Source organism: Rhinoderma darwinii, chromosome 6, assembly GCF_050947455.1.
Source record: "Rhinoderma darwinii isolate aRhiDar2 chromosome 6, aRhiDar2.hap1, whole genome shotgun sequence".
NCBI lineage: Eukaryota > Metazoa > Chordata > Amphibia > Anura > Rhinodermatidae > Rhinoderma > Rhinoderma darwinii.
Genome location: NC_134692.1, coordinates 111,621,712 through 111,645,821, shown reverse-complemented (window position 1 = coordinate 111,645,821; position 24,110 = coordinate 111,621,712). Strand labels below are relative to the sequence as shown.

At 42.1% G+C, this 24,110-nt stretch overlaps 2 protein-coding genes across 5 annotated transcripts in view; one reads left to right on the top strand and one right to left on the bottom strand.

The window, feature by feature from the left end:
• Positions 1-2,302: 2,302 nt before the first annotated feature.
• Positions 2,303-14,790, top strand: SNN (stannin). Of its 2 annotated transcripts, none has more exons than XM_075830115.1 (2): positions 2,303-2,426; positions 13,781-14,790. In XM_075830115.1, the coding sequence occupies exon 2, from the start codon at positions 13,836-13,838 to the stop codon at positions 14,097-14,099; it is 264 nt and encodes an 87-aa protein (XP_075686230.1). In that variant the 5' UTR covers positions 2,303-2,426; positions 13,781-13,835; the 3' UTR covers positions 14,100-14,790. The 2 variants fall into 2 exon arrangements, with proteins under 2 accessions (XP_075686230.1, XP_075686231.1); XM_075830116.1 differs by lacking the exon at positions 2,303-2,426 and adding an exon at positions 3,234-3,251.
• Positions 14,791-17,504: 2,714 nt separating this feature from the next.
• TXNDC11 (thioredoxin domain containing 11) overlaps positions 17,505-24,110 on the bottom strand; it is a 70,140-nt gene continuing 63,534 nt past the window's right edge. For all 3 annotated transcript variants that reach the window (XM_075830112.1, XM_075830113.1, XM_075830114.1), the window contains one exon: positions 17,505-20,866. In XM_075830112.1, the coding sequence (XP_075686227.1) occupies positions 20,245-20,866 (622 nt within the window). In that variant the 3' untranslated portion in view covers positions 17,505-20,244. The remainder of the gene's footprint in view (positions 20,867-24,110) is intronic.

The following is a 24,110-nucleotide window of genomic DNA, read 5'->3' as shown; positions in this document are numbered from 1 at the left end:
AAACTGTATTTTACTGTTTTGTTTTTTTTTAACTTTTTTTACTTGTCCCCATAGGGGATTTGAACCAGCGATCGTTGGATCGCTTGCACAATATACTGCAATACTAATGTAGCAATGTCATTGCACCTATTTGCGCCGAGCCACTCAGCACAAAGTGGAGGAGCAGAGGGATCTCTTCAACTTCTCGTGGGAACGGGACTAGGTGATTATTTATTTAGTATTTATTGTATGGGGGCATCTGTGTTGGCCTTATACTGTATGGGGCAGCTAAGGGGGCATTGTGCTATGTGGGGGCAGCTATTTGGCATTATACTGTGTGGGGGGCACTATGGGGCATTATAATGTGTGAGGGGCGCAATGGGGGCGTCATGGGGCATTATACTGTGTGGGGGCAGCTATGGGGTTATTATACTGTGTGGAGGCACTATAGGGGCATTATACTGTGTGGAGGCACTATAGGGGCATTATACTGTGTGGAGGCACTATAGGGGCATTATACTGTGTGGAGGCACTATAGGGGCATTATACTGTGTGGAGGCACTATAGAGGCATTATACTGTGTGGAGGCACTATAGGGGCATTATACTGTGTGGAGGCACTATAGGGACATTATACTGTGTGGAGGCACTATAGGGGCATTATACTGTGTGGAGGCACTATAGGGGCATTATACTGTGTGGAGGCACTATAGGGGCATTATACTGTGTGGAGGCACTATAGGGGCATTATACTGTGTGGAGGCACTATAGGGGCATTATACTGTGTGGAGGCACTATAGGGGCATTATACTGTGTGGAGGCACTATAGGCGCATTATACTGTGTGGAGGCACTATAGAGGCATTATACTGTGTGGAGGCACTATAGGGGCATTATACTGTGTGGAGGCACTATAGGGGCATTATACTGTGTGGAGGCACTATAGGGGCATTATACTGTGTGGAGGCACTACAGGGGCATTATACTGTGTGGAGGCACTATAGGGGCATTATACTGTGTGGAGGCACTATAGGGGCATTATACTGTGTGGAGGCACTATAGGGGCATTATACTGTGTGGAGGCACTATAGGGGCATTATACTGTGTGGAGGCACTATAGGGGCATTATACTGTGTGGAGGCACTACAGGGGCATTATACTGTGTGGAGGCACTATAGGGGCATTATACTGTGTGGAGGCACTATAGGGGCATTATACTGTGTGGAGGCACTATAGGGGCATTATACTGTGTGGAGGCACTATAGGGGCATTATACTGTGTGGAGGCACTATAGAGGCATTATACTGTGTGGAGGCACTATAGGGGCATTATACTGTGTGGAGGCACTATAGAGGCATTATACTGTGTAGGGGGCAGTCATGGGGTCATTATACTGTGTGGAGGGCACTATGGGGCATTATACTGTGTGGAGGGCACTATGGGGCATTATACTGTGTGGAGGGCACTATGGGGCATTATACTGTGTGGAGGGCACTATGGGGCATTATACTGTGTGGAGGGCACTATGGGGCATTATACTGTGTGTGGGGCAGCCATGGGGTTATTATACTGTGGGGGGGGGGGGGGTTCTATGGGGGATTATATTGTGAGGAGGCACTAAGGCAGCATAATACTATGTGGGGTGAACTGGGCGTGTTTGGGCGGGGATAGAGGCGTGGCTTAACAGGGAAAATTGCATTAAAGCTGGGAAGAGGCCGGCATCATAAAACACAGAGGGGGCATCTGAGGGGTAAATGCACAGCGGCATGGGGCGGGTATATGGAGCCGGTATGACAGATCTGATACATTTTTATTTTTTGAAGGACAACAGTAGAAAAATGGAATTAGCAAATATGTTACAATAACATTATTTATACCAAAAAAATAGCTGTTAAATGAAACAAAGACTTGACGGCATTAATAAATCACATGAATAAATCTGCCACATGACCCCCACTGTATAGCACCTTCATAAATATTCACACCTTAACATATAGAAAGTTTGGATTTAATTATTTCACCTCGTTGCAAAAAAATGACCCTAATTGCTGCAGACGTGGATGAGAATATTATTATTATAATTATTATTGTATACATCTCTGTGTGTTTACTGCGCTGCTTTGGAATTCTCCTATATGAGACGTCAAACTCCACAGCGGGTCATAAGCTCCCTGTCACGTGATCTCAGCTCGCTCCCCGTTGCTACGTTGCCCCCTCCCTGCAGCTGTCGCTAAGATAGACGTCTATCCTCCTCCGTGATTGGTGGTTTGTTTGTGCTGACGTCACCGTAATCTATAAGTAAGGGGGGGGGGGGGGGGTACCGTTATGCAAATCAGAATGCGGGGTTGGGTTGTGGTGAGTTTTGGGAGGATGCGGCTCTGCAGCCAGAATCGCTCCCGCCGGGACCGCTGAAGGGTGTCTGTGCCAACTCCGCCACAGCCTGGTGAAGGTGAGCCTTGCTTATTTATTGTCACTGCATGCATATGTTCTGTCTGTGTGTTAGCTTTAATATGCCAGTCCGTACCAGCCGCCCGCGACACTGCACTGTTAAGATAAGGATGTGCAATGATGCGTGTAAACATAATGCATGCCCGTGTTTCCTGACACTGGTAGCTTTGCACAGGCTGGCACAAGATCCCTACCCATTAAGTTTAACCTTAGGTGTAGATGCTCCATAGGAGGGCAAGACAAAGGCAATGATACCCAATTTGACCTCATGGGGCAGGGTGGGTTGCGGTGGCAACCCTGGGCAGCATATGTGCCACATTAGATGACAATTGCATGGTAGCTGTTCTGAGTCACAATAACCTATTCTGCACATTAAACAATGATGTAATCGTGGTATATCGAATACTCCATTATAATAATCCATATAGATCCTGCACAGCGTGATGTCATCATATAGGGATCGCTGACTGGTACCTCTTGTACTAGGGCCCAGAAGCTACAAGTAAGTTACAGGGTATATTAAAAAAACAAAATAAAAAAAACCATAAATTGAATGATCTGAATTAGAATATTTTTGTATTTTGCGGATTGGATACGCGGTACATCTTTTATTTCCCTCCTGTAATCGAGTTCTTTGGACGCTGCATCTCTCCGGTGTCCCCATGGTTGCTGTGGACTGAGCTGCACGCTCCAGAATCCATTCCCTTTGTGTTCTCTGACAAGCGCACCATAAGCGCGCGCTGTTTCATCACATTACATAAGGCACATGGGCTTCGAAGTGGCTTCATCTGTTGCAGCTGTCAGCAGGATTTGTGATCAGTCGCAGGTATAGCCATAAGGTCCACGCACGCTGTACACTACACAGTCATTCTAGACTTCTCTATGCGATGTCCGGCTTCTACATTACTTCTTGAGGCGGGCAAGTTGCTCTTAATAGCAGGAATGTCTGATCCGGGATTTCCTCAGGATCCAGTTACAATCTGTAAGGAAATAAACCTTCGTCCTGGCGGTGATGTGAGCTGAGGATACGTGATACTGAGGCAGGCTACGAACGTCCATCTGCTTTTGGTTTGGAGCCCGGCTGGGCCTTTGTTCTGGATGTTCTCGAACATATTTACATGTAGCATTATTACTTTATATGTCGTTATGTCCGCTTCCTTGTTAGAGTGGCAGATGAAGAGCAAATTGACGTCTTTTTGTGAGGGGGGGGGGGATAGTACTTGGTATATATGTGGAGCTGTAATGGCAGACATGTTTGTTGTCACCCAGTTTTTCATGAAACAGAACCGTTTGCTGTTACAAAGGAACAATAGTCGTCGAAAAGCGAGAAACAAAAATATGTCATGTTTGGACTTAACAAAAATTGCAGTAGAATGAATATGTGTCCTTCAGAAACTCCCAGTGCAGCGTTCCCTTGTGTTAGTTCCCCGGTATACACCTTGTTTGATGAATCCGCTGGAGCATTTTTGGGACAACCTTTTGTCAGGATGAACTTTGACTGTAGACTGTTCCTTATATTTGGAGCATGGCTGTTTGTTTTTTTTTACTAATTTGTACATAATATAGTTACATAGTTACATAGTTACATAGTTAGTACGGCTGAAAAAAGACACATGTCCATCAAGTTCAACCAAGGGAAGGGAAAAGGGAAGGAAAAATTTCTACACATAGGAGCTAATATTTTTTTGTTCTAGGAAATTATCTAACCCTTTTTTAAAGCCATCTACTGTCCCTGCTGTGACCAGCTCCTGCGGTAGGCTATTCCATAAATTCACAGTTCTCACTGTAAAGAAGCCTTGTCGCCTCTGCAGCTTGAACCTTTTTTTCTCCAGACGGAGGGAGTGCCCCCTTGTTTTTTGAGGGGGTTTTACAAGGAACAGGATTTCACCATATTTTTTGTATGTGCCATTAATATATTTATATAAGTTAATCATGTCCCCCCTTAGTCTTCTTTTTTCAAGGCTAAATAGGTTTAATTCTTTCAATCTTTCCTCATAACTTAAATTCTCCATGCCCCTTATTAGCTTCGTTGCTCTTCTTTGTATTTTTTCCAACTCCAGGGCATCCTTTCTATGAACTGGAGCCCAGAACTGAACTGCATATTCTAGATGAGGCCTCACTAATGCTTTGTAAAGTGGCATTATTACATCCCTGTCCCGCGAGTCCATGCCTCTTTTAATACACGACAATATCCTGCTGGCCTTTGAAGCAGCTGATTGACACTGCATGCTGTTATTGAGTTTATGATTTACAAGTACACCCAGATCCTTCTCAACAAGTGAATCCGCCAGTGTAGCGCCCCCTAGGACATATGATGCATGCAGGTTGTTGGTACCAAGATGCATAACTTTACATTTATCTACATTAAACTTCATTTGCCAAGTGGACGCCCAAACACTTAGTTTGTTTAAATCTGCCTGTAATTCATGAACATCTTCCATAGTCTGAACTATATTACATAGCTTGGTGTCATCTGCAAAAATAGAAATAGTGCTATTAATCCCTTCCTCTATATCATTAATAAATAAGTTGAATAATAGTGGTCCCAGCACTGAACCCTGGGGTACACCACTTATAATATAATATAATCTCACCGTTTCTGCCTGGATACAGCAATGTGCACATTCCGCTATGAGAGCAACTTGTCAGCAATAGGTCATTCGCTTTAGGGGCCCAGTCACATGCGGCAGATTTTTTGCAACTGAAAATCCGTTCCATTCAGCTAAATGGAATTTGCTGAAAGCCATACACACCTGCTGCAGAAACAACCCCATCACAAGAACTGATTTTAGTCACAGAAAATGACTGCTTTGGATGTGATTTAGTTTGTGTCAGTCCAGTCATGTGGGCATCTAAGGACGGTCATACATACTTCTAAACACCCGGTCTGGTTGTCCGCATGTTATGGTTTTTTTTCTTCAGTCTGTGTATCCCAGAATAGATTTTGGTCACATAATGAAAGACTGAATCCTAAAACAAGCACCAGACACCACCATACAGCACCACAACATGTGAACAGATGGAATGAGCTCACCTTGCCATGCGCCCCCAGTGGCCAACTGAGAGCACAAGCAAGAGCAGGAACATATTCAGGAATGACCTCATAAGTGTTCCTGCTCTTGCTTGTGCTCTCAGTTGGTCACTGGGGACGCATGGCAAGGTGAGCTCATTCCATCTGTTCACATGTTGTGGTGCTGTATGGTGGTGTCTGTTGCTGTAGTACTGCACTTGTGGGGGGACGTGGCCCAGAGCCAAGGAGGCTTGGCACGGTCTGAAGGCATGGGTGCTTTTGGGCCACTGGGTTGCTCCCTCTGCAGGAACGGTGCTGCGGTGGCGGTAGCCGCTATGCGGTGCTGCAACCGCTAGAGTAGGGACCCACTTTAAAGAGGTCGCCGTGACATGGCAAGTGGGCTTATACAGTTTGATCAAAGTGTTTACAAAGAACCTCATGTTCAGGTTTCTAAATTATGCCTAGCGGCTCAGATCAACGTATATACTGTGGATTGTGGGGTCCATGTCTAGTCTCTCACAATGCGGATAAAGATTAGGGTAGCATAACCTTCGATTTGGTGACGCAATAAGGGAATATCAGGATGGACAATAGTCCTCGACGAGTCTTTGCCAGGAGGCACCCCACACGGAGGGCAGCGTGATATCGTTAACACATACAGAACACTTTTATTTACTGTCCAATGCATTTCCACAAGTTACTCATTGTTGCTTCTCCTTCCATGGCTCTGACATTCACATATTTCTTTAGTAGAAATGGCTTGTTCTGGTTTTATGTGAGCACATCCTGGTCTTCTGCGGTCCATCTGGATGTCCTCTGTGCCCTATAAATACCCCACCTGATTTCGGGAGCACATTATATAAACGTATCTATTTCTCTCTTCTATTTGCTGGGTTATAAGAAGCCTATTTAGATTATTGGGTCTTGTTTACGATGTGATATTTTGTTGTACGTGTGGCAGGTGCTGGACCCAGGAGAAGTGACACCTGAAAAAGATGCAGCACGTGACGGGCAGCAAGCACAGACTTGTAAAATAGCGACTGTATCACCTGAAGCTTAAACTGCCCCAGTTCTCATAGGTGATAATGATCCCCGGAGAGCCGATATCCCTTCTCTGCCTGAAATAGTGAGACAGAGGGACTAAAACCCTGTTCATATCACATTTGTGATGTACAATAAACATGTATATCAGGAAAGCTCCCGATGTACATGCTAAACGTATCCATAGGGTTAATTTAGCCTGACGGAGGCCAAAATAATCTCCTTTTGGCCTCCCTCTGGCCGGTTTATGTCAGTATACCACAAAAAAAAGTTCTGGAATAGCGTAGTAGATTAAGCAATTCCATACAGTGGTATCCATTAAAAAAAAGTATACCGCATGATTTATTTTTTTCAACAGTGGGACCCAATGGTTGACAGATGCCACTGTATGGCATCAGTTAACTGTATACTCGTAAACTTTTCCTGGCGTATATGTTAAATGTAGTCTACAAGTGTAATGTGAACAGGGCCTGGGTATTACCTCAGATCATATTGGGCCATTTATTGCAAAACAAAACCTAAGCTGTGGGAAAGGCTATTTCTGATCGAACAGGATGGGTTCTGACCTGGTCGTTGGCGCTAAATCTATGGCTCCTCCACAGAGTGCAATGACTAAACTGAACTGCCCAACTGATAGCTAGTGGGCAAGGTTTGGTCAAAGCTGTTTTCCGCCCTTGGCTTTCTAGGACTTCCACAGACATTTGGAAGGACATGTATATTTTTCAGTATTGCTTAGCTTTTAAGGCCAGGGCTCCATGGCGAATGTCCTAAGATTGAAGGTAAAATTGTGGCATTACTGTGACACAATGGCGACTTAAATTTACTAAAGGAGCCATGTGACCATCGCAAATTATCCAACCTTCTCAGATCCATGGCAATGGTTATAAGATCGCTTGCAATTTTCTTTTCCACAAGGAAAAATGGAAGTCGACCTTGAGTTGCAGAAATGCCGCAATTTTACCATCACCATGGAACCCTAGCCTAAAGCAAAGGAAAATCACCAACTTCATCTATTTTAGCTGATAATTGCAATTTGATTATCTCCACAATCTACTTTATAGCGGGAAATTGGTCTCCCATGTATACATGTTTTAGGTTGCCCTGCCCAGAAACCGTATTCAGGAATATAGGTAGTTTAATAATAGTCCTATTGCTTTTATCCGTCTGAGCTCTTGAGCGCATCTCTATCGTTCCCAGGATTTATGACTAATTGTCAGCACGGCCTTTACAACATCTAGAAGAGAGATATTTGTCACCGGGGAGGGAGGTGACGGAGCAGCTGAACGTCCGGTCATCCAGCTCACAATGGAATTTTCCACTGATTACAAATTTGTGTTTTGGACATAAGCCACGCAGCGTCGAATAGTCACTTCATTGTATGTTGTATTGTATGTTACATTGAAATAAAAATAAGCTGTAACTCCACATGCAATAGTCTGAAAGAAAAATATCTAGGTGTTCTTGTAAAAGGTCCTGTAAAACCACGGTAACGGAATAGGATCTAGGCTGAGAACATGACATACTGTACAGAACATGGCAGCTCTGAATCCTATGTTCATAGGAATTTCCTTTTAGGTGAATAGACACGAGTGGCGCTGTTTATGGGAAAAGAGACGACTTTTTTCTAATCTTATACATCCCTTTATTTCATCATTTGCCCAGTAAGTGTTCAGGTCCAGAAGACAGCGTAGAAACCAAGAAACTGTCAGGACGTGCCAATTGTGGTTTTGCAGACGCTGGAGTCCCTTCTTGGCCTACACCATTTCTGTTAAGCTTGGATAGCACGTTGTCAGAAGAATATAAGCATAAGTCCATGTGTTATAATATACAGACACCTGGTGGTATTCCTGGGACCCATTCTTACAGATGACTAATTTAAAAGGCCCTGGTCACACTACAAGGATCATGTTCAGCTGAGGTGAAGCACTAACAAATGGTACAGAATACAGCTTGTTATGGTATGTTAACACTTGTACATTTGCTATACTCTTTCCAAGGGTTGTGGTAAATTACTGTTCACTTCTGGACGTATTGATTTTTTTTTGCCGTGAAGAGCGAGAGTGGAAATGATAGGTGTAGAATATTGACTCGGGTAATCTAAAACCTCAGTTTACTACCATGCATATAATGAATCTATAAGAAATCCCAAGGAGCTGTGGGTCTTCTCATTCATACAGCGACAGTAACTTGGTTTCTCTATCTGAATCAAGGCCGTGGCTTTAAATCTCTGTAAGAAGGTGGTTATTTAAGTACGGAGACAAAACACAAAATTGTTAGAATAAATCTGCGTTATCCAAGAGCCACACTTTAGAAATAGACCATTGAAATGTAGCTCGGTCCGCTCCTTATGCTGCATCCCCTCTGCTGTCTAATACATCTCAATGGTGAAAGCAACACAACCCCCATACAGTTTCTGGTGCTGAACTGTGTCTGCTTCCTTTAAGTTTATATCCACCTTTTGAATATTATGCAGAATTATTCCATATTTAGTAAAATAAAGACGTGCAAATATACTGCATTACTTATACTGATCTTAGTTGACAGACATTATTTGAAAGCAGCAGAACTGTGAATACAGCTCTGGATTAAGGTGTATTTCCTTGCTGTGTTTGTCCGTACAGAGTTTACGCTCTGGAAAGTACAATCTTTACATTAGGCACTAATACACTAATCTTGTGTAGGAAAAACGGACTGTTCACTGCATTAAGATTCGTCCACATAGGCATATCTGTGATTTATTTTACATGGATCCCAAATACGGCAGCAGTGCATTTCAGTCGGAGCATGTATATCTTAATACAGTGGCATATATTTTATGCAGAGTTTTCACAGCAAAAATGTAACATGCCACATTGGATGCCATTTATTGTACTGTACACTCCTCTAGAAGCACGGTTTCAGTACAGAACAACGCTGACCGCAATACAGTATCAAAATATATACCGTAAATTAGTCAGATCACGTCACTCTAAATCAGGGTTGCACAACCTGCGGGGCCGCATGTGGCCTGCGCTTCCATCTTGTGTGGCCACAGCAATCTTTGGCACCCCGGTATTTTGGGACTCTCTTCGGCACAGAGGGGAAGAGATGAGGTGGAAAGGTGGATGTTTTTGAATGCGGCTCTCGCCATCGTAGTTATAGGGGTAACTCCCATAAGCTATAGTGGAGAAAGCTGCGCTTATGGGTGGGTCGCTTGATTCTTACTCTCTGGAGTGCCAAACAGGAGCAGGTGGACCTCCATTCTCGCAATAAATTGAAGTCCCTGAAGTGGAACCACCTATTAGACATTTATGGTATATACTGTTGAAGTGGCTCACATAGGAATACCCCTTTAAATAGTATTGTGATCTTTGGGAGTGGTACAATCTGAAAATCTGGTCCTCGGACTATGTGCTATGTATATATATGTGTGTGTGTATATATATATATATATATATATATATAATTAGACGAGAAGTCTCACAGGATATATACGTATCAAGGTGGGAGACAAATCTCAACCACCCATACAGATAATTAGAGATAAAGACTCTAACAATAGATAATATAAACTAGAGAAAATAAGAGTCCATACATATCAAAGTATGAAAAAATTGAACATCTTTATTGATAACATTAAATACAAAAAATAACAAAAACAGAGAATCTAAAATAAATCCTTGTCTGGATCACCAATATATACATTGATTACAGTATATATATACATTATGCTTGTAGTATGTAAGATTAATATAGCTCAATGTAACTCCAGCACGGGGTGCATCTATATTAGTAGTTTAAAGTACAAGTGGTACAAAAGACAGAGTATACAAAACTCAAGAGTCAAAACCTGTAATTACTTAGAGTGACTAGTGTTTTGGAAAAACGGCATAAAGCCAGAATAGGTCTAACAGATGCACTTACCCATGTATGGGAGATTAGTGTGACCCAAGGTGTGGAAGAGCGCCCCGACGCGCGTTTCTCCTGTAGCTTTCTCCCCCTTGAGAAAGCTACAGGCGAAACGTGTGTCGGGGTGCTCTTCAACACCTTGGGTCACACTAATCTCCCATACATGGGTAAGTGCATCTGTTAGACCTATTCTGGCTTTATGCCGTTTTTCCAAAACACTAGTCACTCTAAGTAATTACAGGTTTTGACTCTTGAGTTTTGTATACTCTGTCTTTTGTACCACTTGTACTTTAAACTACTAATATAGATGCACCCCGTGCTGGAGTTACATTGAGCTATATTAATCTTACATACTACAAGCATAATGTATATATATACTGTAATCAATGTATATATTGGTGATCCAGACAAGGATTTATTTTAGATTCTCTGTTTTTGTTATTTTTTGTATTTAATGTTATCAATAAAGATGTTAAATTTTTTCATACTTTGATATGTATGGACTCTTATTTTCTCTAGTTTATAATATATATATATAATGGGATCATGTGAGATTTGCGTGGGCGGCTGCTGGTGGGAACAGGCTCTATAGTTAATTCTGCTAATACAAGTTCTATTGCTAGAAACCAGTCTTCTCTTCCCTAAGCCACAAACATCAGCACTTAGTGAAGAAGCAATAACTATAAATCTGGATCTGTCTGCTTAGGAATGGGATTGAGTGCTCTTCCTCCTTGGCTGTGAGCGGATGTAGTGTTACACTGTCTAGCGGTCTGTTTTGTTCACGCCTGTGAATACACTGACCTCTGACTCTGCTGCTTAGTTTTGTCATTCCAACACTGAACTGAAAAATGGACTAGAAGAAGAAACAACAAGCGGTTCAGCCATGAGAAAAACCCTTGTACTGCAGATTTCTCAGATTGCAATTTGTGATTTGTGGTCTACAATTGAGAAAAAAAATCTCCATAAATATAAATCTGTGTCTTATCCTCGTCTGTCAAGTTGTAAAAAAAAAAAAAACAAAGAAAAAAAAACCATGATCAAGCGGCCTCTTACTAGTTATTGGTTTCTGGTAATGCTGGTTGGTGACCAACATGACAACCTCCTTTTTAAATAAAAGCCGACTCAGAGATCAGCTGGTTGCCGCCGTGTTCGGCTTCTCTGACATCACCAGGGTAAGCCACATCTGTAGCACTACATGGAGTTCATTCAAATTAATAACCAACCCTGTAATGCATGGATGGGCTGGGTCTGCCAGAGATGGCTGTCTGTTTTAGCTAGGAGGTCCCAGATGGGGAACCCCCTCACCCCTCTGACATCCATCTGCCCTAATAGGGCATATGGACAGGGGGTGTCGTTGTGAGACAACCCTTTTTAACACATCTGTCTAGCTATGCCGCTATATGGGCCTAGGATAGGTTTTACTGCTTACCTTGGCAGATTTTGCTATTTTGGACTTTAGGAAACTGGGCCACCATATTAGTCACATACTTTTCTGATGAAGTTAGGTGTAAAGTATAAAGGTGGACAACTCAAGGCTGCTAGTAATTTTGTTTTTATTGTAGGAGTCATGCTCTTTCAAATAAACATTGTGTTTAATATTACCACCATTCACTTTTATTTGTCTAAAGCAGGGGTTCACAACCTTTTTTGGCCCAAGGGCCACATTGTCAGATGGTACTGCTCAGAAGGGCCACAATAAAATATAAAGTAGTGCCATCTTAGAAGTTTATGGCATATTGACAGTATATGCCATAAATGTCTGACAGGTTGGGGTTCCACCTTTGGGACTCTCATCTATTGGAAAAACACAGATACAGCTGAGCTTTTCCAAGACCCATAAACTACAATGGAAAGAACAGCATACAGGCATGGCCTCATCTCATACTCTTGAGTGCTCAATGGGATCAAGGAATATGCCATATTGGTCTTAAATTTGAATACCCTTTTAAAAGATCACTCTGGGCAAAAGTTATACATTCTTATGCCTAGCACAGGGCCTGAGAGGGGCGGAGCATGACACAAAGAGCACCAAATAGAGAATATCTGTCGTACACAACCCCATCAGTCAGACCTGCACTAGACTTAACACAGGAACCGTTTTGCCTGGATTGCTCCTTTAAAGGGGTTGTCCCACTATTCGGGTCTGTTCACATCAGTGTTGGCTTTCCGTTCCAGGGTTCCGTCGGAGGTTTCCGTCGGGTGAACCCCGCAACGGAAAGTCAAACTGAAACCACAGCTTCCGTTTCTGTCACCATTGATATCAATGGTGACGGAAACATTGCTAATGGTTTCTGTTCGTCACCATTCCGGAAGGTTTCCGTTTTTCAGACGGAATCAATAGCGCAGTTGACTACACTATTGATTGTCATTAAAAGCTGTGGTTTCAGTTTGACTTTCCGTTGCAGGGTTCACCCGACGGAAACCTCAGACGGAACCCCGGAACGGAAAGCCAAAGCTGATGTGAACAGGCCCTTAAATGTTATAGCATTATAATTCAGAATTAAAAATAAATTTGTTTTGTAACTTACCTTGTTACAAAAATGCTAGTTGCGAGATAATGGCTTTACTTCATTATAATAGCGCCCCCTGGTGTTCAATCTGTATAGTAATGTTCAAATCCTCCTGCTGAGCTGAATGAGGGAGGACGGACATGCCCAGTTCGGTCCTCCAACAACCACCAGCTATTAGAAAATGCTTTTTCTGCTTGTCAGTAAAGTAGAGAAGGAACTTTTATTCAGAAACAGAGCTTGTAGTGTGGATGGAGACTCACAGTAAGAAACACACAGGAGAGCCAGCAGTTTGTTTTGATGAATAAAGAGCCGGCATACAGCACTTCTTACATACAGCATTGAGCTCTCCCCTCTCCTGCTCATCCTTTCACTGTGTGTAAGCTGCAGGCTCTCCCTCTTCTTCAGTTGTATAGGGCTGGGCTCTCCATCTAAATAGACATGTAATGGGGGCATTTGTAAAGCTTCGAGAGAGGAGGCAGAAGCAGTGAAACAGAATGATCTGCCTATACAAGATATCTCAGGGAGGAGGGGCTGCAGCAGAAAGGAAACGTCCCCTGAGCTGCCGGCCTAAAGAAAATCTAGCAGAGGATTGTAACAATGGATGGTGAGATCTATGCTACATACAGGCCTGGTTCTAGCTTTGTTAGAAAGAGATTCTTATGCACCATATTATGTCTGGTTTTCTTTTTTTATTACTTCTGGGACAACCCTTTAGCTTACTGAAGTGCTAGGGAGGAGGGCAAGAGTCCTGAGGAGCAGCATGCATTAAGAAGCCATGCTTTCAATTAGAACCAGTTGAAATATAAACTTTAATTATCATGTATAAATATATACAACCTTATTATAACATGTTACACCTGCATACATCTCATCACCATTATTAATTTATTATTTTGATATCCACAGAGTTTTTATTTCATATCGGATCAAAGGCTGAAAGAATTTCTACCCAACCCCAGCCATGTCTATAATGGACCATAACCCTACCACTGGTGTGGTTACAGTCATTGTTATCCTTATCGCCATAGCAGCCCTTGGTGCCTTAATTCTGGGTTGCTGGTGTTACCTTCGTTTGCAAAAGCTCAGCCAGTCGGAGGATGAGGAGAGTATTGTCGGGGAAGGAGAAACCAAAGAGCCTTTTCTCTTGGTGCAATATTCTGCCAAAGGACCTCGGGTGGAGAAGAAAACAAAGCTGACACCGAATGGCACAGAGACGCATAGCTAAGTCGCCACATCCCTCCAGCCAACATGTGTGAAGAAAGCAGAACTGATACTGTGAAAATAATAGACCCGTGTCCTGTTCAGGAGGTGCATTTCCTCCCCAGCAGTCCGTCTCTAGCTGACACTGCATGCGCGCAGCACTCTTTCCTACAATCCTCTATTTTCAGATCATGTGTTACTTGAATGTGCTTCATTCTGTTTCAATTGACATCTCCCTAGAATGTGAACGTCCTCCCCACACCCAGTGTACATAGCCTGCGTTTTTTAAGCATCCCTATGATTTAATGTATTAATTTGCTGATTACCCATTTTGAAGGGAGATTTTTTCATTAACCATGTCTAACCAACTGATGGATCATTTCATAGTGAGCCTGGCCTTTCCTTGTGCTTCTAGACACTACATCCCAATATCCTTTAGGAAGGGAAAGGGGTACACTATGGTGTTGTATTTCTTGAATTATCTTTATAACTGCAGTGACCCTGCCAGTTCCGGTAGATGGACAGAAGGAGCCGTTGATTGGGAAAATGCCTTATGAAAAGTGTGCCAGGAGGCTCCGGGAGAAGATGTGGCAGAAGAGCAGTTTGAAATTTTATTTTTTTTATAAGAATGAAATGAGAATTTTAGATTTTCATGTCCGTTCCTACATTTGTATGTTTTTGTCTTCATTGTCATAAATTATTGTACTGATGAATAATGTACGCAGTGTTTTTACCTATAACTGTGCCATCTATTAGTACGTAGAGTGGTGGTGAATGCTGCCGAACATTTTGCACATAACACTTTTTTTTTTAGTGAGTCTAAAGTTGGAGTGAATTTGGTTCTTCTGGTACCAGATGACCACCTTAATGGACTACATTTATGTATAGTGGTAGTGAGGCGCACCCATCCACTAGACAGTCCAGTCATTCAGCCAATGTTAACGTTTAGCTCGATGTTGGTTCAGGACTGCTCTATTGGAAACAAATGGTGCATGCACGAAGGAATCTGTTCGATTTTACTGCTGTTATAAAAAGATTCTATGTGATTCTTCCTATTTCTGAATAATCATAGCTTTTAATCTATTAGTATGGTTGTCAGCGTATCACATCCGCTTGAATCAAGACGCCAAGCTCTTTGTACTGTGCAGTTTTCTTTTCTTAACATTTGATTGGGTTTTATCCAGAGGTTTCCCAGCTGCTCCTGCTGAGATCCAAATTTATTTCCTTAATAAACACCCACTCCCCCAAAAACAGAAGGGAAACGAACATACACGTGTATAATCTGTTTAGTTGTGAAACCCATCCCACAGCGCAGAATCATACAGAGTTTTGCCAGGTTCAGATACAAATACAGTTACCATCTTACAGTTTACGAAAAGGAAACAATTCTGATGTAATTCTTAATATGTATTCCCTGGAAATTGGTGAATGTAATTCAATTGCTTATCACACATAACACATAGCTGTTTTTTTTAAAATATTTTATGGTAATTTACAAAATTAAAAGCAGCAACTCCACTATGAAAGGAGCATGTGTGAATGGGGCAGGGCTGTGACAACCTCTCAATCACCTGCTGTGTGCTGAGGATTTCTAAAAATACCTAATTGATCTAAAATGAGCGCACGGGTCTCATCTCCTGGCACACATATCTGTTAGCAGACACTCCGTGCAGGTTATAAAAACCTCTGCTTCCTTTTAAGATTTAAGTAGCACGCAGGAGTCTGTTATTGTACTGTTCTGTTGCAGAATTTTTTTTTGCCACTGAAGATCTGTTCCATTCATCTGAACGCAGCCTGCAGAAATCCATGCACCTGCTGCAGAAACAACCCCTTTTACATGAATGGAACAGATTTTCAGTTACAGAAGATTTCTGCAACACAATCTGCTACAGGCCAGCAAATGGGGCCGAGCTGAAAAATCAGAGACGACCCTGGAAAAATGTGCTGGCTCTGGGGAAAAAAGTGTTGCTGCAGATCCTGTAATCTACTAGATGAATTTCAGCCCTCTGCTATAGATTCCTATTGAGCAGGGACTATATTAAATGTCAGTACCAGATATAGAAGAATTGTTAAGATCTGCCGTATATGACTGTACGCTAAGGGCCCTTTTCATGGGCCAATTATCGGGCAAACTATCGTTCACAATCATTGACCTGTGTAAACGGCAATGAAGAGCCGATGAACGAGCAAACTCATTTATCGGCTGATTGTATTGTTTTTATATACAGGGAGACGTGCTGCTGACATGATGGTAATGCATGGGGACGAGCGATCATAGTAACCAGCGCTTGTCTCCATACATTGCTGGTAATAGCTCCTCGTGAATGGCACAAATGAGCACCGATTAAGGAGCTCTCTCATTGATCGGCGCTCGTTGTTACGGCAAAATTGCCCGGTGTAAAAGGACCTGAAGGCTGGGTTCACATGGTGCATTTTTTTTGTTTTGGCAGATAATGAACTCTCATTGAGAGACATGGGAGTTTAACACATGCTAAAACTACACCATGTGAACCCAGCCAAAGCACCAAATAAATGACACTTCACACATTGCTAGGTTACACGCTGATGAGACTGGTTATGGTATGTGATACTTTTCAAATCTGAATGCTACGAGGGTCTTCACCTATTCAATTGCACTTCATACTCTGAAAACAAGTTGTGGAGCTGCCCTTCTGATTTATAGCCATTTTACACATGGCAGATTTCAAATATATCTAAATAAATGTGAAATGTTACATAATCAGTCATTAAAAGATACAAGTCTGTAAAAAGGATGTGAAATTTTAGACTTTTTTTAAATTATTTTTTAAACACGCTTATTACTTTATATAACGCCAGGTTCTCTTTTAGGCTGGGTTCACACGAGCACGTTACGTCCGTAATGGACGGACGTATTTCGGCCGGAAGTCCCGGACCGAACTCAGTGCAGGGAGCCGGGCTCCTAGCATCATAGTTATGTACGATGCTAGGAGTCCCTGCCTCTGCAGGACAACTGTCCCGTACTGTAATCATATTTTCAGTATGGGACAGTAGTTCCACGGAGAGGCAGGGACTCCTAGCATCGTACATAACTATGATGCTAGGAGCCCGGCTCCCTGCACTGAGTTCGGTCCGGGACTTTCGGCCGAAATACGTCCGTCCATTACGGACGTTAATGTGCTCGTGTGAACCCAGCCTTACACGTCTTCAAATGTTCTCCCATGATCGGGAACAGCAGTTTTTACCACGAACACAGGTCCAGAGTAAAATCTGCACAAAAGAGTTATGTTGGTGTGTATTCAGACGTTGAGGTGTGGCTAGGACCGCATAAAAAAAACAAACCACATGCATCAGCCATTGAGGTGCAGAATTTTTTTTTTCTTCCCAAAGCATTATTGCAGTTTCTTCATATTAGCGAGATCTTGTACAAAATGACACTACTAAGCAGTCGTAAAGTAAATTATTTATTTTCAAGGGAATTCCAGTAAAAGTGGTGGAGACCTGGCAAGTCTGTATGGTTATGACAATATCCCCGGTAGAACTAAATGTGATATTTTTGATGTGGCGTGTACAGAACACATTCCAAATCTCCATAGTACTTTTATCTGACTATAACTGTGCCATAGGAAGCCATAACAATAAACTTTACATTAAAACAAGAGATTGGTCCATTTCTTGATAGACGCATTTATATAACCTGCATGTAAAATAGGTTTATGTAACTGAGCCGGGGGATAAGACAAATTCATTATAGTCTGCTTTCACAAGAAAACATCTTGGTCACCACAAACTTCACTGAGAAAATGTGAAGTTAATATCCAGTTCCTGCTCAGCATTCATGTAAACCGTCACACAGGATACGGGGCGAGAACGCCGCCTGCAGAAAGCTTGGAGTCTACATAGAAAGTCATAGAATTTGGCCTCTTGTTTCTGGTCTTTGCTTTACTTCTAGATGTAAATGGTTTTCCATACAGTTCCCCAACTATAAAATGATCTCAGGGTTTTACCACTCATACAACCCCTCCCCCCCAGACAGAGATTGGTCTGTTAAACCATGGGACCAGCCTGTGAAAATATAGGACATGTCCTATTTTTGCCTGTTTTCACAAATCCCTCAATAGACTAAAGTCTGAGGAATCTGTGAAAACAGGTCCCACGTGGATGCAAAGCAGCCGTGGCAAACAGCTGTTTTTCACGGCCGATTTGACACACGTTTGTTTTGTTCTTGACCTAGTTATTTCGCCTAAACCCATCTATTTGAAAAAAAAAAAAAATATCTATAAAAATTGTGGAATCAAAAATGTCTAAAAAACATCTGGTGGTGCTGAACATCTGAGGCCCTTACATTTACAGTCGTACATTTTCAACATTTACTAAAAGATACTGTTCTCTGAAAATATCAGTAAATATTAGTTTTGAGGGGCTGCAGTAGAAGACATCACTTCTGACTGGCACAGTGCCAATATCACAATGTATTCACCTTTCTCATTGAGTTCTTAATTGCATGGAAGAAAAGCAGCATAGCCGTGAATTATAATGGACTGCAGCAGCTCTATAGGTCACCTTGAGGTTTTTAAGCCACATCATGTCAATTTATGCTGTGAAATCGCTGCTCTTTTGATGCAGATTTTCCACATTGAATTCAATGGGGAGACCCCAAAACAGAGCTTTTTTTGTGGCAGAAATGCAATTCCGCTGCAAAAATCACGAAAAACAAAATTTGAAATTATTATTTTTTTAAATCTCATCCACTTGCCTGCAATAGTCTTCCACCCACAAATCCATTCGGAATATCTGCAACTAATCCGCTACGTGTGCAGGGGGCCTAAGGCTAGATATACGGTTTGCCTGAAGGTAATATTTTAAATACTATAGTGAAATACAAGAGCGCCTACATAAAGGGGCAGATTTATTAAGACTGGAGTTTCATACACCAGTCTTAATAACCTATCTGATTTTCTGGTGTAAATTGCCCGTTTTATGTCCCGGCAGAGGCCCCGCCCCTTTAGCTAATCCCCGCTCTTTTTGCACCACTTTTGGTGTGGCGAGAAAGAACGTTACATTTTAGTGCAACTGTGGCATGCGCAAAATGCTGCAACTTTTTTTTACGCTAGAAAGCAATATATTCCCTCCCACAGTTTTTTTCTTTATTTTTAGCATTTTTGGGGTTGATCCAGCTTTTTTTTTTTCCAAACGCAGCATGCTCTAGGTACGGCAATTTTTCCAAAGGCTTTTTTCCATGGGACGTTAAAAACACTAGGAAAAAGCACATACTATAGGTCACCAAAAACCACCATGAAAATGCATTTCAAGTTTTTTTCACATGGCATTTATTTTTTTTACATGCATAAAAAAAACGTGGAATCACATGTACAGTTTTTGGAATCAAAGCCAGGAGTGGATCCAAAAGAAGCTTTCATTCCTGTTGGATCCACTTGTGGCTTTGACTCAATGTGTGAACCCTAATGTTCGGTCTGATATTGTAGTATTCAATTGAATGGGCCTGAGCAGTAGTACCAGAGACAGCCCATACACAAGAGGGCTGCTGTTACTGGAATAAACAGATACTTTTTTTTTGTAATCTCATACAACCCCGATAAGTGCTTACACATTTAATTTCTTGCTTAATGATCAACCCTGTCAATTGTTTGTTTTTTTTAGAGTCCATTTAAAAATAGTTTGACTGACATGTTTATTAGTCAAACAAAATTTTCTTCTTTTATTCCTGTTTTTATGAGGCAGAATAAACAAAAACAGCTATTTTGTAATATATATATATATATATATATATATATATATATACACACACACACACACACGGATGAGACGATACCAATTACGTTAATTTTTTTCAATAGCTTTTTTTTTTTCTTGTTTCACTAGGGAACTTGAGGAAGCCTATTTGGGTCCTGGCTCCAGCAGGGCCTAATAGGCTCTGGAACATGGTCGACCAAGGAAGCAGTTAGGCCCCTGGCAGCCGTGGCACCTCGGGATTGCGTTGCGTATCCCCCTCCTCTCTAAAACCACTTACAGCTGACACGACTGGGATCAAAGTTGACTCTAGAATGTAATTTACCCTTTAAAACAGAGGAAGATAAAAAAAAAGTTTTATTCTCTACCCACCTGCAAAAGATTTTATTTACAGTAAAAATCTGTATAAATAATTATCCAAATATTTCTAATAAAAGTTTTCAGTCCGTGTTATTTTCTTTAATGTAGTCTAAGTTCACTGAGCCCTTTATGGTGGTGATATCAGATGATCCCTCAAAATCTTCAGCACCATCAGAGGTTCGGCTGATTCCATCGTCGGGGTTATCGAGCTTTTCCGTCTCCAACTTGGCTTTGTTTTTGGCTTCCAATGATACCACTAGAAACTTGAGCAGCACGTTTTCTGCCAGAAGACTTTCAGAAGCAGCTACCAGCTCCTTGATCTTGTCTGCCATTGTTCCTGCCTCCCGTGCCTTCTGCTCATACAGAGCCTGCAGTTGTTCCTTGTGGCCCTCCAGGGCTTGGTTGTGTTGTTCCAATTTCTGTTTTTGCACTTTAAGGTCTAGCGCATCTCTTCTCGCTTCTGAAATCCGTTCTGCCAACTGATCCTGAGCTTCGTGCAAAACATCAATTTCAGCTCGCAGTCTCTGGATCTCTCGTTCCAAGTAACCAACATGATCCTCCTTGTACTGTAGATAGTGAGTTGGGCAAGATGCTGGTGGATCCGCAGCAGCAGTAGGCAGAGTGGCATATTTTAGAATGAATCTCAGAAGGTTTGGAACAGTGATTTGCTCATTTTCAGGATACTTTACACTGTTGTCTTTCCTGCAAACAAACAAGGACATAGAATGATGACGAATGGTAAGTTTTGGCGTACAGGAGCGGCTTTACTGTATACAGCAAATTGGTTGACCATTTACAAAGTCTCAATTAACAAAAATCCAACCTTAAAAATATTCCATTGCTGAATGACATTTCTGTTTGCAAGGAACAATGATGGAAATCTGGAGATTTGTCTGCCATCAATGGACTTAGTCTTCCGAAGGCCCTCCCAATTACACAAATCCCCATCTTTCGAATATACATAAAAATCTTGGCAATTAAAATTTTGCACAGATCATGTTCATTCAGGTCACTCTCTACATTCATTTACATTACTGCTTTTAAAATTCTGTAGTGAAATGAGTGGCTTATTTAAAAAGGAGGTTGTCTTCGTGAGAAACTCCTTTTTAAGGCCCCATGCACACGAACGTGCTTTTGCGGCCGCAATTCCCCCGAAAATCCATGGGAGAATTGCGGCCCCATTCATTCCTATGGGGCCATGCACACGACCATTGTTTTCACGGTCCGTGCATGGCCCAGGAGCCCGCACCGCAGAAAGAACGGGCATTTCTTATTACGGCCGTGTTCTGCGGTCCGGGCTCATTGAAAATAATGGCCGCGGCCATGGCCCGCGATTTGCGGGCAGCTCGCGGCTGTCACTTCGTTGCCGGCCAACCTGAAAATCACGGCCGCGCACATGGCTACGGTCGTGTGCATGAGGCCTAAGATGTTTATAGTGAATATTTTTAACATCCATTAGTACATTTACAGAGGAGCTATGAAAAGTTTTTTTTTTTTTTAAATCAGACAAGTTTTTATTGAGAATACGGAGCTATGAAAAGTTTCATACAAGGGTCACCTACTTTTATTTGCGGGTGTTAAAAAGAGGAGTGGTTGGCTCTCCTGAAATGTCTGTTTTAGTAAATACTTGTAGTTCTAAGAAAAGATTCTCAAGCATGGTTATTCCATGGAAAATGCAAAGTTGTGCCATTACTCTGTAACTTCTAGAACTTTGTGAATTAATTGACAACTGGGTGTTACTAGTTGGGGGTGTGTCCCTACACAGTCTGATAAGGTCCAATCAATGCAGACAGTGAGACTGTAGGGACATATCCCATTTGACAAGAGGAATGGTAACACCCAGTTGTCAATTTAGTCATACATTTCTAGGAGGAAGAACAGAGGAATGACAATGCAAAGTTCTAAGAAAAGAAGTTTCAGAATTGTGATTTCATGAGAAATACATTTACTAAAATAGACATGTCAGGAAAGGCGATCAATTTATTTAGAGGATCTAACACTTGAAGTGCTCTAAAACGGTAGTATAATTGCTTTTCAATTCTTTCCCAATGAGCGGCTATCTGGGCCCAGCATGTGTTTATGGGATTGTTTAACAGCATGCATTGACCATGTGGCAGTTTATCCTTATAACTGCATACAAGGACGAGGGAAGATAATACGCACAGGTGCCGATCAAAGGCTCCAAGATCAGCTCATAAAGTTGGAGTTTTGTCTGCATTGTATTACAATTTTTGAGCTCATTCTATTGGTAAAGAGGAAATTTCCCTTTAATGAAAGACGAAAGTTGCAGAAACATAGATCATAGTTTGGTAGAGTAAGAACATAGAACTATGATCCTGTATAAGATCTTCTGCATGATGAAGTGGAAACAGGAAGTCTGAAGTCTCGTTAATATGCAGCATATAGATTATCAGCATTCAATGAGTTGTAAGCAGCATAAGGGCCTGTTCACATCTGCATTGGAGGCTCCGTAAGGCGCCTCTGTCAGAGACCCGGCGGAAAATACTGGAAACAAAAACGCAGCAAGCTGCGGTATGGGTTCCAGTAAAACCAGACACCCTGATGGAAACTATTAATGTCAACGGGTTCCGTCGTACGATGGAACCGATGCTTCTGCCATTTTTGTTGTTCTACTCCTGAGGGAGCAGAACAATGGAAACACCAAGGCAGGTGTGAACACAGCCTTAGAAAAAACAAATAAAAAACCGTGACTGTAGTCATTCATTATGTAACCTACTTGGACACCCAGCAGTGACAGAAGTGATTTATTGCTGCAACTCCAGAACAAGGTGGACAATTTACAGGAATAAACCTTTATTTGTTTAGGATTTGGAGGGGATTTTCGCTGTATGCATTTCTCAGTGTGCTACTTAAAGGAAGCAGTGAAGCCGGAGCTCATGTATTTATAGTATAGAGGAAATACGACTGCAATGTTTTACAATGACACCATTATGGTTATTAGCAGAAATACCCACTACCTACCCGGATTCCTCTTTACGAGACTCCGTGTCAAGTGTCCTGTATGTGATCTACTCTGGCATGAAATAAGAAGCGTCCCTGGATCCAGAGGCGGAGCTCCTGGTTGACACGGATGTATCCATGGAAACCTAGTTTGAGCGTTACGCTTATTACTTTTTTTAATCTCAAGCTGCTCGCTGGAAAATCACGTGTACGAGGAAGTGCATCAAAATATTGTGTGTACTGGAGAAGTCGGACCCATCTGCCCATTTATTACAGCTTTATATTATTTATTGCTATGGAAAATATTAAATCAACACCCGGTGGACATTTCTGATAAAGCCTGTTCTACAAACAGGGAAAGCCAATAATGGAGCTGATAAGGCACATGCAAGCTGCAGGTTACCAGTAGTATGTAAAGAACAAACCAGCAAGAGCTGCGGAAACCTACAAGGATGGATTAGGATTTAGTGATATACTGATAAACATGACTCGGTGGCAGGAGTTACTGCTGATGTGGATACAGGGCCACTGACAGCTGGGGTTAGTCCTAATCGCAGGGTTAATGGTTTATGATTGGGGTATTTGTGGGGCTGGAAGTGACATCCAACTTTTAATTGGTAACCATGCACTGCAACAAGAAGCAGCGCAGGGGAACATCAGGTGACCGGCGGCGCAGGGGAACATCAGGTGACCGGCGGCGCAGGGGAACATCAGGTGACATACTTCATTTTCACATTTGGTGTACTAGAAAAGAGTCACTTGCAAGTCATTTTTAGGGGTTGGAGAACCTTTAACGATATTTGCACAAGTGCGACTCTGGTCTGTTACTCTATAAAGTAGTTACACAGGGCAGGACCTTTAGACCTTATTTACACAAGCGTGTTAAACATCCGTCCCACGGACCTATATAAAATTCAATGTGGCCGTTCACAGAGCCGTTGTTTCAACGGACCGTGTGAAGTGTCCGTGAGAAAATAGGACATGT

Bases quoted from the DNA above. Each gene is read 5' to 3' on its own strand.
- SNN (XM_075830115.1), top strand. From the start codon at position 13,836: ATGTCTATAATGGACCATAACCCTACCACTGGTGTGGTTACAGTCATT.